Genomic DNA, 12,432 nt, shown 5'->3' on the forward strand with positions numbered 1-12,432 from the left:
CAATCTCAGCAGTGCATAGTTATGGGAGGGGACAATTTCGAAGGACAGTAAAGTCACTGTCGTGTATTGTTCATCTATGTTGATAGTACAGGACTATTCACCGAACTTTATTGTCACAGGTTGTAGTTTGTTGCTTTTAATGCTTGTGAAAATGCATTAGACCCCATCTTATCAGATTTTCATAGTTTTATAGAATTAGTAACTTTCTTCTCTCCTCCTCTGCACATATATTCTGTACATGGTTATTCATCCAAAATATTATCAAAGCTGAGAGATAGTAATATTCTTTCAACACAGAGATAAATCGTAGGGAGCCATGGCATAAACATCTGCATCTTGCCAAGACAGCCTCATCAAAATCCCCACCAATGCACATGTGATTTTTGAAATGTCATGTTGTTGTGGTTCAGATTTAGTGGATATGATCAGTTTATCAGTAGTGGCATAAAACTACAAGCTGGCTTGCTTTTATTTTTTTTATTTTTATTATTAATAAAATGTAATATGAGGCTTTTAACTTGGTGGACACCTCATGTCAGTAGTATTATTAATCACTGAGGTAGGGATTCCAACTTGTTTTTGCCCTAATGGATCAAGACTGTAAAAAGAATACATATATTTGAGTTGTTGAAGGTTAAAACTGAATGGATTTTGTGTGATGTTATATTCAAAATCCTGATACTTATTTCAATTCAACTTGGGCTCTTATCAGAGTACTTCACCACCCTGTTAATATGGCAAATTTAAAGTTTCTAGAAATTATTGTCTGGTCTTTCCTTCCTAGCAACATTTCACAACCTTCGTGATAATATTTTTCCCCCCGCTGTGAATCTTAACTTTGCTTTTCCTGCATGAAGGTATTCATTCTTGTACTTCCTCATTTAACCTCGCTCATGAAATGTTTCCACCATGTGTTGTGCGTGATGCAGCATGCATTCAGCTTCTGTCTGTCACTCATCCCCTTGAACAGTATATACATACATAATCATAAAAGACTGCTATGCCTTTCAGAGTTCAGTCTGCAAGCATCTGTGAATTAACCATGTACTTCACAATCCCCTATTTGCAACTAGTTCTGTGACCTCATTTAGTTCCACACCTCTTACCTTTAAACTTATTCATAAAATCTATGTATAACTTTAATGCGAGGATGACTTTTTAAAATTTATATATAATAATAATAATCATCATCATCATCATCATCATCATCATCATCAATGTCCCACTCCAGTTCCCCGGGTGTGATTAACAAGCCGCCTCCACTCCTTTCTGTCCTTCCACTTTTCCTGGTCCATTACTTCTGCCACATCCAATCCAGCTTCTCTAATGTCCTTCCAAATCTGATCCAGCCACCTTCTTCTCGGTCTTCCAACTGGTCTCTTTCCCTTAACTTCTCTTTCCAATTCCCTTCCTTCTACCCATTACTTTCCCATTCTTTTTACATGCTGAACCATCTCAGTCTTGCTTTAGGTATGTTCTGTACTAACGGTTCTATATTTAGCTCTTCTCTGATTTTAATATTTTGAATTCCATCTCTTCTTGTCTTTTTAACCAATGTTCTTAAAAATTTCATTTCTATTGCTTGAATCTTACTATCTTGTCTCTTATTAGTTACCAGCGTTTCTAGTCCGTATGTTACAATTGGTATGAAATACTGTTTAAGTATATAATGTTAATTTTGTTCTTTTGGGTACTTTGTCTTCCCATAAAAGCTCTCTGACTTGATGATAAAATGGTGTAGCTGTTATTAATTTCAGGGTTGATTTTAATTACTTCCATTAATAGTGCTACCCAAATATCTAAACTGTTCTACATTCTCTAACCGTTATTCGTCTATGTTCACTTGGCTTCTCTTTTTCTCTTTTCCACAGTGCATGACTACAATTTTCTTTTTACTAATTACCATTCCAGACTCCTTCAGATTTTCATTCCAAACGTCCAGTCTCCCCTGTACTTCCTTTTATCCCTTTCCCCAAATCAGCACATCATGTACCGAGCTCGATAGCTGCAGTCGCTTAAGTGCGGCCAGTATCCAGTAATCGGGAGATCGTGGGTTCGAGCCCCACTGTCGGCAGCCCTGAAGATGGTTTTCCGTGGTTTCCCATTTTCACACCAGGCAAATGCCGGGGCTGTATCTTAATTAAGGCCACGGCCGCATCCTTCCACTTCCTAGGCATTTCCCATCCCATCGTCGCCATAAGACTTATCTGTGTCGGTGCGACGTAAAGCAAATAGCAAAAAAAATAAAATAAATAAAAAGCACATCATGTGCAAATCCCAAAGCATTTACTTCATCACTACTGATACTCTGTTTTACACATTTTATGATTTCATCCATCAATATTATAAACAATAATGGCGACAGTGCACTTCCTTACTTGAGACCTTTTTTTGTATAAAATATTTCAGTCACCACTCCCCACTTGTACACTGCTTTTACTCTCATTTTACAACATTTTTATGTTGTAAATTAATTATTTTGGTACATTCCTTTTCAGTAGGCATTCCCATACATGTTTTCTTTTAACTGTAGATAAGTTTTTTCCAAATGCAAAAATACGAAGATGATTTCCTTGTTTCTTTCCAGATATTTTTCCATTATCGTTTGCACTGTGAATATCAAGTCTATTGCTGATCTATTTGGTCTAACTGTGTTTCTATTATATCCCTCAGTCTTTTGCCTATGACTTTCTCCATTACTTTTAGCCCATGTGATAATAGGTTTATACCTCTATAATTTTCACATTTCTTCCTATTTCCTTTTTTGAACAATGGTACATTGCTTCCTTGTTGCCAATCTTCAGGTATCCTTTCATCCTTCCATATGGCATTGAGGGCTCGGTATAGCCACTGTAGTCCAATGCTTCCTGGTGCCTTAATCATACCAGCATTGAATTCGTCTTTTCCACTTGCTTTACCTATGGTCATTGCTTTCACTGCCCTTTCAAGTTCCAACCATGTTATTGGGTTCTCTTCCTTTTCTCCACCTATTAATTTCATTTTCTTATCTTCTTCTTCTTCTTCCTCCGAGCAGTCATCCTCATTATAAAGTTTTTCAAAATACTTTGCCATCACCTTCTGAAGACCCTTTTCATCATGTACTATGGATCCATCTTCTCTCTCTAATGCCTTGATTTTTTCTTGATTTATTATTTTCTATTTATTACTCTGTATAATGGTTTCTGATTCCCTCGAATATCTTGCTCAATTTTGTTGGTAAACTCTCCCTAACATTTATCCTTTTCTTCCTTGATACTCCTCTTTATAATAATTATACAAACAAATAATATCTTTTCAGGTCTAATTTTGTGTGTTTCAGTATTTTGTTTGTTCACTTTGTAATGAAAGAGTAATAAATTATAAATGATGTTTTCTATTGATTGATGTTGTATGCCATTAGATAGTTTTCAGATGTTGGTAATTTGTAGGTTAACTCCAGCACCTGCTTCGCCATCGACAAGGCGACATCCTCCTCCTTTCCATAGTCATCATCATCGTTCACTCTCGGAAACAGTGAAGCAATCGAATGGTGGTACTCCTGCAAATCTAAGGCTAGCGTCTGATCCCAGTGCCAGGAATTCGTATGAAAACTCTTCGTCTATACCTGCACAGAGCTTCTGGAAACCAGTGCAACCTAGTGCTGATGCAGACTGGGACGAGAACCGAGTTGTCGGGTAGGGCATTTCTCTCTCTCTCTCTCTCTCTCTCTCTCTTATCTCCTACATTCATCTAGCATGTTGGGCAGTATTAATGTATTATTGGCTCATGGTACTGTGTAAAACTGGGACATTTCCCCACCTTTTTTAAAAGTATGTTTTAATTTGTAAATATCTCTCAAATATTATTTGTAGTTACAGTAGTTTACTAGACTTGGGAACAGAAAATTCAGAAGACAATTGCATTTATTGTTTACTTTAGGAACAGGCAGAATTCAGATATTGTTATAAATTGTATCTGTATTATATTAAATTTCAAGATTGCTTGCTTAGTACAGGTTTGCCTACTGTTTGGTAACCAAGTTAGATATGCTTGTAATTCAAATCAAATCAAAATCTCTTTATTTGCAAATGAGGTGTCTACCTCGGTGGCAAATGGTACACTAAAATACATTATTGTCAAGCACTAAATATTAAATTAACAAGAGAAGAAAATTTTCCCATAATACAATATTATACAATTTACACTAACAATTTTTTCTATTAAACACAGCTCATCCTTAATAAATTTATATTGTTTACAAAATTCTACTTATAATATCTCCTGTACTACTTACAAATATAGTCAACTGATATACAGTATGTGGAATTACTTCAAATGATACTATACAACTGGTATAAGATTAAAATTTACATTGCATATATTTCCTTTTTTTTTTAACCCATTCTGGAACCTAAGTAGCATAATGACTCTGTTACAAATCTTGCTGCTTTCCTCTGCACACTATCTATTTCTTTTATTAGGTATTCTTGGTGAGGATCCCAAACACTGTATGCATATTCTAATAATGGACGAACCATACTTATGTAACTTTTCTCTTTCTATTCTTTGTTGCATCCTTTAAGTAGCCTCATTATGACACGTAACGATCTGTATGCTTTCCCAACAATGTCATCCACATGACCCTTCCAGTGCAAATTACTTACAAATCTCACACCTGAGTATTTGCACTTGCCATCTTTTGGGATAACTACCTCGTCCAAAGCATATTCAAATTCAGTTTTAAAACTGTTTGTAAATGTTGTAACAGTTGATTTACCTCCATTAACCTTCATATTATTCTCTTCAACCCATTGTTGGATACTCTGAAGGTCCCTTTGTAATTCTGAACAATCCTCAATGTTATTTATTTCCCTATAAACAATTATGTCATCTGCATACAGTCTTATTTTTGATGTTATATTATTCCCTAAATCATTTACATCTTGAGAAAAGAGTGGTACATGGACAGACAGAAGTGGAGAGTGCTCGTAAACCACACCTGGGCAACTAGAGTGGAAAACAGATGATGATGATGAAGAAAAGTAACGGACCAATTATACTATCCTGTGCAATTCCCTTCCAAACTTTCTCTTCCTGCGATACATTATTTCCTACTTTGACTTTCTGAATCCTTGAAATTAGAAATGTTTTTATCCAATGTGTAACCCTCTGTCCAATCCTATTCCCTCCAATTTCTTTAATAATATTCCATGTTCCACTCTATCAAGGCTTTGGAAAGATCTATGGCTATGCAATCTAACTGGCCTCCTGAATCCAATTGATCTGATATGTCCTGCTGAAATCCCACTAGTTGTGCCTCACAAGAAAATTTCTTTCTAAATCCATACTGGCTTCTCATGAACCATTTTTATCATCACATATCCCTCTGATGTACTTCGATATTAAACTCTCCAGTATTTCACAAACTATACTGGTCAGGCTGATTGGTCTGTAGTTCTCTGGTTTCCTTTTATCACCCTCTCCTTTATAAATTGGTATTATTATAGATTCCTTCCATTCCTTTGGTATTACACTATTATTTATGACATAGTCACAGATAAATTTTAAATAAGGCACTATGTACCACCCCATTGTCTTTATCACCTCCCCAGTAATTTGATCATTTCCTGCTGCTTTTCCTTGCTGAAGCAGTTGGATTTCTCTGAAAATATCGATACCTTAATGCACAATTGTGCCAAGTCCAATTTTTTGTGATTTTGACATATTGGTATTGTAGGAAACCTTGTGGGGAGCTGCTTCAAGTGCACTCAAATTCCTTGTGCAAATCTATGAAAAAACTATATAAAGTCGCAAAATTAAAAAATGCCATCTCCACGCGTGCTTTATTTGTAAGAGCACAGAAATTCCAAGTCCAAGCGACTTCAATTCTTTGAGATTTCAAGTGCGCATTTGATTGTGTTGTTTTGTTCTTCTTGTTGTTTAAGTCACTGTCAGAATGTGTGTTTAGATCTATTTTCAAACAATTTGAACCACCATTAGCAATTTTTATTCCCAAAAAGGACCAACGCTCTAAGTGTAAAGAGGCAGAACGCACTAAAACCACTACAACCAATCAGGACTATATAGACCACATCAGTCGTAAACTTGAAATTCGGGAAATGAAAGATGAAGACACTAAAAGTGCAGTTGATAACCCAAAATTAGTATGTGGAAGTTTTGATCTTCAGGCCATACTTCAAATCCCTTTTGCAGGTGATTGCCAAATTTATTATAAAAGAAAGCTCTCTCTTTATAATTTTACAGTTTATGATTCATTGCAAAATGGAGCTTGCTCTTTGTGGGATGAGACCAACGGAAAAAATGGCAGTCCTAAAATTGGGAGCTGTCTACTTTCTTACATAGCATATCTAATTCCAGAAGTTGAGCATCTAATCCTGTGTGCAGATGCATGTGGTGGGCAGAACAGGAACCAAAGCATGGTATCTGCTCTACTATATGCCATGAATATGAGGTTACACCCCAATCTGAAAATGCTGGATCTAAAATTTATGGAAAGTGGCCACAGTTACCTAGAGGCCGATTCCATTCATGCCACAATTGAAAGGGTGAGAAACATAGAAGAATTTATACTCCTTATGAGTACAGAATTGTCATGGAAATGGCCAGAAAGAAACCACACCCTTACATTGTACACCAACGGGACTACAGCAGCATTTACGATTTAGATTCATTGACAAAATGCGTAATACACAACAGAAAAAAAATTTCAAGCACGAAAATATCAATTGGTTACACATAAAGTGGTTTCGCTTTACACAACGTAGCAACTCGGTTAAGTTTAAGTATTCTGTGAAGGATGAATTCCGTGAATGCAGGTTAATCCTACGAGCATTAAATGGGATGGAATCACTCTTCAACCAAAATACAGACAGCTGCTACCTATGTCACTTCAAAAAAGGAGAGATTTGTTAACTATGTTAAAAACTGGATTCATCCCAGCTGAATATAAGGAGTTTTACAACAGTTTACCTTCGTCAAAGGGAGTTCATGAAGAAGCTGTTTGGGCAGCCTTAAGAATGGATGAGGTAAACGAAGAGGACTAGAGGATAGCAAATACCCTTTGGATTGAAAATCAGTGCAAAATTCAATTTCTCTTGCTGCGATGCATGAAAATAGCACCTGTATGCAAAAATGGTTCCATAACACAGTTGTTTCTAATGTAGGAGAAGTTTGATTTTGATTTGATCTTACTGAAAAAATTCTATTTAGTAATAATCCTACGTTCCATAATGTATGTATTCTTAAATTTAGATAAATAAATGTATCTTCTATTGAATTTCTGACCTGGTTTATCATTTTACAAGAAAAGACAGTAATTTATCCTATGTCCAATAAAACTGCATTAACAAGTGCTCAATTGTGCCATGTCCTGACATCAGCACAAATAATCACATTTAGAAAGAATGTATTCAAATTTCTAACATAAACTGATTAGAAAAACACTTCTGCGAGATAGTTATACCTAAAAAGTCAGTACCACCAAAGAATAATACATCATTTGATATCGAAACATGAGTTTGAAACATTGGTTTTGCATTTCCCACAATTTAAGAAATCTGGACTTGGCACTTCTGTGCTTTAAGGTATCGATATCTTCATTTGTGAATGAGAAGCTTCTTGTTTCCCTCTGTCTCTCTCCCTCTCTATCTTCTGTTTCGGTTTCCAACTCCTGGCAATCATCTACTGAATCTCTGAATTCCCTACTAAGGGCTGGTTCTACCATCTGTTGATAAAGTGGCGGGCAGCTGCCCGGGAGGTAAACTACCTGGAGCTGTAAATCGGCTGGTACTTCGGCTTGCGTCCAACCACCTCCGCGCAAGCGCTAGGTAGCTACCCGGAGCTAGACACCGATATACGAAGTTGGCTAGACTGATTTTCAGCAACTTCTTGCTTTCGAGTGTGGTGCTATCTATCGTCAGATGTATGAAACTTACTTCAATTGTCTTATTTACCTATGCTTGCGTCTGCTGATTATCTCCAAAAAGCCGAATAAGGGGAGTCTTAAGAGTTATGGACAACGATTAATGTCATGCTTTCGTGATTTTAATCTATGATCTTCAATATCAATACCTAATTGGGATTAAAATCTCGAGATTACATTTCCTTACGCCAGTTATAACCTGTCATGTAAGGCAGCGTTTTTGAAAATTATTCTCGTACCGTAGTAGATTGGTCAAATTGCTTGCTCCGTAATAGAAGGTACGCAGGTTTTCATTGTATTTCTAATTTACATTTTAAAATGTATTTTCGTTCCCTGCCGTTGTTCTTAACTCTCTTTTACGTGCTTCCATATACGCACACACACACACACACACACACACACACACACACCTTTTTTTCTTCGGACTTATTGCCTTTGAGCATTCTATCTGCAGGCTTCTGTGAATTGATTAAGTATCTCCACGATGCTCTATTTGCAACTAGTTCTGTGACCTCGTTTAGTTCCACATGCCACACTTTTCTCAGAAACAATTAAATCTATAGATATAATGTTTGTTATGACTATCCACAAGGTAGGGAGGGATCTGTGCAACTGAAGGCTAGAATCGTCTGTGTCACCTCCATCGACTCTGTACACCAGAGTCAGTTTGCACGAAGCCTCGTGACTCCAAGACACCTGACACTCGTAGAGCTGCGCACATATCAAAGCGCAAAAATATAATATGATGCATGCTTATGCTCATTTCCCCTGTGGGATTTTAAGTGTGTTATAGAGTGAAACTAAATGAATGGAAAGTCAATTTCCAGGAATTCAGTCTCATATGCTTTTGTTAGATCTATGAATGTCATGACCAAATCCTTTCCAGATTTCCACTTCTTTTTCATTAATTGCCTCATGCTGAAGATTAGGTCCACTGTAGATCTTCCACTTTTAAAGCCATACTGTTCCTCTTGCAACACACCTTCTGCCATTCTCCTCTCTCATATTCTTTCCAGTATTTTTTCCACTTGTGATAAGAATGTGATTACTGTATAGCTATCACACACATTTTTTTTTTCCTTTTTAAAGACTGTTATTATTATTCCTTTTCCCCAGTCTTCTGGCACACGTTTCTGCTTCCATATGCACTTTAACAATCTATACACCCATTGTAGTCTAGCAGGTCCAGCAGCCTTTATCATTTCCTCACTAATTTCATCTATACCCAGTGCCTTCTCAATTTTCATTTTACAGACTGCTAATTCCACCTCTAACATGGTTGTATCATCTTCTGTTCTTGAGTCATCACACTGTATTACTACCGTCTCCTTTGCACAATTTCAGACATTCAGTAATTTGTCAAAATACTCCTGCTATCTTCTGTATTTCTTCCAGATGTGTTATCAACTCTCCACCTTTCTCTTTCATCAGCTTTGTAATAAACTCTTTCTTTCCTATTACTTCGTATAATTCCATACAACATTCTCTTACTGTCACCTCCATCTGTTTCCGTCTTTTGTGTAAATTCTTCCCAGCTTCGTATCTTCTCTTACCAATTTCTTACACCAGGCGAGTTGGCCATGCGATTAGAGGCGCGCGGCTGTGAGCTTTCATCTGGGAGATAGTGGGTTCGAATCCCACTGTCGGCCGCACTGAAGATGGTTTTCCGTGGCTTCCCATTTTCACACCAGGGAAATGCTGTGTCTGTACCTTAATTGAGGCCATAGCCGCTTCCTTGCCACTCCTATGCCAGTAAGTTCCATATGATGATGTAAATATTGTATATTGTGTTGTTTTTATTTCCATTATGTTGTTTGTTCCTTCATTATGTTTATTGGCACATTTTTAGCTTGTAGTAAATTACTTCAACCCCCCCCCCCCTTTTTTTACTGAAGATGGCTCAAACGAGTCGAAACATGTTTGAATTTGATTACTCCATCTAATGATGGAATTATATGATGTATTGAATTAGGAGGATACACTTAATTTTACCTTTGTAAATTGACAGAGAGGTACATAAACACTTGCATCGGATCTTTTTGACTCTCAATTGCAAGTGAAAAAGTATAAGTGTATTTATGGCGTAACATGAGGGAAATGATCAATTCTTATACATAATATGTGGTTCTGATTCCCAGCTGAAATGAAATGCCGTATGGCTTTTAGTGCCGGGAGTGTCCGAGGACAAGTTCAGCTCACCAGATGCAGGTCTTTTGGTTTGACTCCCGCAGGCGACCTGCACTTCATGATGAGGATGAAATGATGAAGATGGCACATACACCCAGCCCCCCTGTCAGCGAAATTAACCAGTTATGGTTAAAATTCCCGACTCTGCCGGGAATCGAACCCAGTTAGCCATGGAGCCATTCCCATGTGAATGACCAGCATAGTGGCCTTTGGTTCAGAGGGCCCTGGGTTTGACTCTTGGCCGAGCCGGGGATATTAATTTCATACAGTTGATTCCTCTCAGTCGGGGATTGGATGTTTGTGCCCATCTTGATATGCACACTGCACACCACCCCACCAACTATTACTGTACGATATACTGTATATTAAAATGACATGTGGCCTCTGGAGAAGCCTGTTGCAGGTATTTTGAGTTGATGCCCATGGGCTACCTGACCACTTGTGAGAGTGGGGCAATACATGCAGTGAAATCTAATGTTGAAGGGAGCACAAACACTCAATCCTGAGCTGGGGGAAAAAACCAACGAAGATAAAAATCCCCGCCCCAGCCAGGATTGAACCCAGGAAACCTGGAGTAAAGGCTGGCATGCTAATGAGTTAGACCATGGAGCTGCACCATAATATAACACATAAAATGAGAAATTTCTTTAGCCCATCACTAATTTTCTGGTAATTTTTATTGCCCTGTAATTGTTTGGCCAGTAGGAAGATAATCTATCAGCAGAATGCCTTTTACATCCCAGAAAACTGAGGCCATGACCTTTCCGGCCGAACGCACTGCCTTTGCTTTTTTTGGTGGTGGTGAATCAGCATGTTTCCACTGCTTTGATTGCTATTTTGTCTCTGGGGTATAGTAGTGGACCCAAGTTTCATCTGTAGTCACAAACCGGCGCAAAAAATCTTGTTGGTTGCACTGAAAACAGGCCAGACTTTGTTCGGACATTTCCAATCTGGTGCGTTTATTGTCCAATGTCAAGAGTCACGGCACCCATCTTGCGGATAATTTTTTCATACCCAATTCTTCGGTTAAAATATAATATACCCGTTCAGAAGACATCCCTACAACTTCAGCAATCTTCCGCACTTTCAGTCGACGATCCTCCATGACCATTTTATGCACTTTTGCGATAAATTCTGGGGTCGTAACACTTTTTGGCCGTCCACTACGCGGATCATCATCCAAGCTCTCCCGACCTAATTTAAATTCGCTGGTCCACTTGGCAACAGTTGAAAATGAAGGAGCAAAGTTCCCCAGTGTGTTCTGAAAGTCGGCATGAATTTCCTTTGCTTTCATACCTTTCTTTACAAAGTATTTAATCACTGGTCAAATCTCAGTTTTTTCCATTGTCACAAATCACTACGCGGGAACAGCAACAAAGAGTCGTGACTACCACACTCCTGCAACTAGAACACTTACGCGCCACGTGTTCACTCACAAAGGATGTGTGATTATTGTGCGGGAACCTTGTTGCTCTAGCACTGACATTTAGCGGTGATTCCGAGAACTTTTCAAACCGTCCTCATAAATATGGTATTCATTACAGCTTCACCATTGGACTGCATGCTGATTCCTTTTTACCAAAATGGTAAAACCTCTAATTCATTCTCACTTGTTAATTTTCAAAGCTATAGCTGCAGGCCAACTTCCTGAGTGTTTTTAGATATATATATATATTTTTTATAGGCTGATTTGACCATTCATTTAAGGAAACCCTAGAGTGTTGTGAAATACAAATTACTAATACAGAAGTATGGATTATTGCTTCATAGTGAAGTCTCATTTATATACTTCTTTTTAAAAGCCTCTTTCCAAGATGTCAATTTTCATTTTGCTTTTTGATGTTACTTTGTTGTGGTGTTTATGGATTACATAGCAGAGGTGCCAACGTTTGAAAGTGGGTTATCAGTAATCCCTCCCCACATGTACCTTCAGAATATGTTCAAGTCAAATCCAAAGCATGCTACTCCCTTCTCAATAATGACACCTCGTTTTGCCCTTCCTGGCAGCAATCTGTTCTTAACTATTTCATATTACACAATACAGTTTGCACATTACCAGTTAGTTCTGTCATAAAACATTTTTTGTAGCTTGTTTCATACCCAGCAGGTGCTTTTCAGTGTAGGTTTCTTTTAAAGCATCCGTTCCCATGTGATGACATTTTCATCCTTTGAACCATAAGGCATTTTGAATGGTCTGGTTTTTCGTAACAACACTGATACAGTAACTTTTCCAGTGGGAGAGTTTCTGTCAGGTACACTTAATGCTGCAAATACAACGTTATTTAGAACATTGCTTAGAGAAGAGCACAGTAGAGCTCCGTTAT

The 12,432-nt window shown here is 37.7% G+C and overlaps 1 protein-coding gene across 2 annotated transcripts in view; it reads left to right on the forward strand.

Moving 5' to 3' along the window:
* hep (hemipterous) overlaps positions 1-12,432 on the forward strand; it is a 390,680-nt gene that overhangs the window by 215,237 nt on the left and 163,011 nt on the right. For both annotated transcript variants that reach the window (XM_067138172.2, XM_067138174.2), the window contains exon 8: positions 3,429-3,674. In XM_067138172.2, the coding sequence (XP_066994273.1) occupies positions 3,429-3,674 (246 nt within the window). The remainder of the gene's footprint in view (positions 1-3,428; positions 3,675-12,432) is intronic.

The sequence above is a fragment of the Anabrus simplex genome, chromosome 1, assembly GCF_040414725.1.
Source record: "Anabrus simplex isolate iqAnaSimp1 chromosome 1, ASM4041472v1, whole genome shotgun sequence".
NCBI classification, from domain to species: domain Eukaryota; kingdom Metazoa; phylum Arthropoda; class Insecta; order Orthoptera; family Tettigoniidae; genus Anabrus; species Anabrus simplex.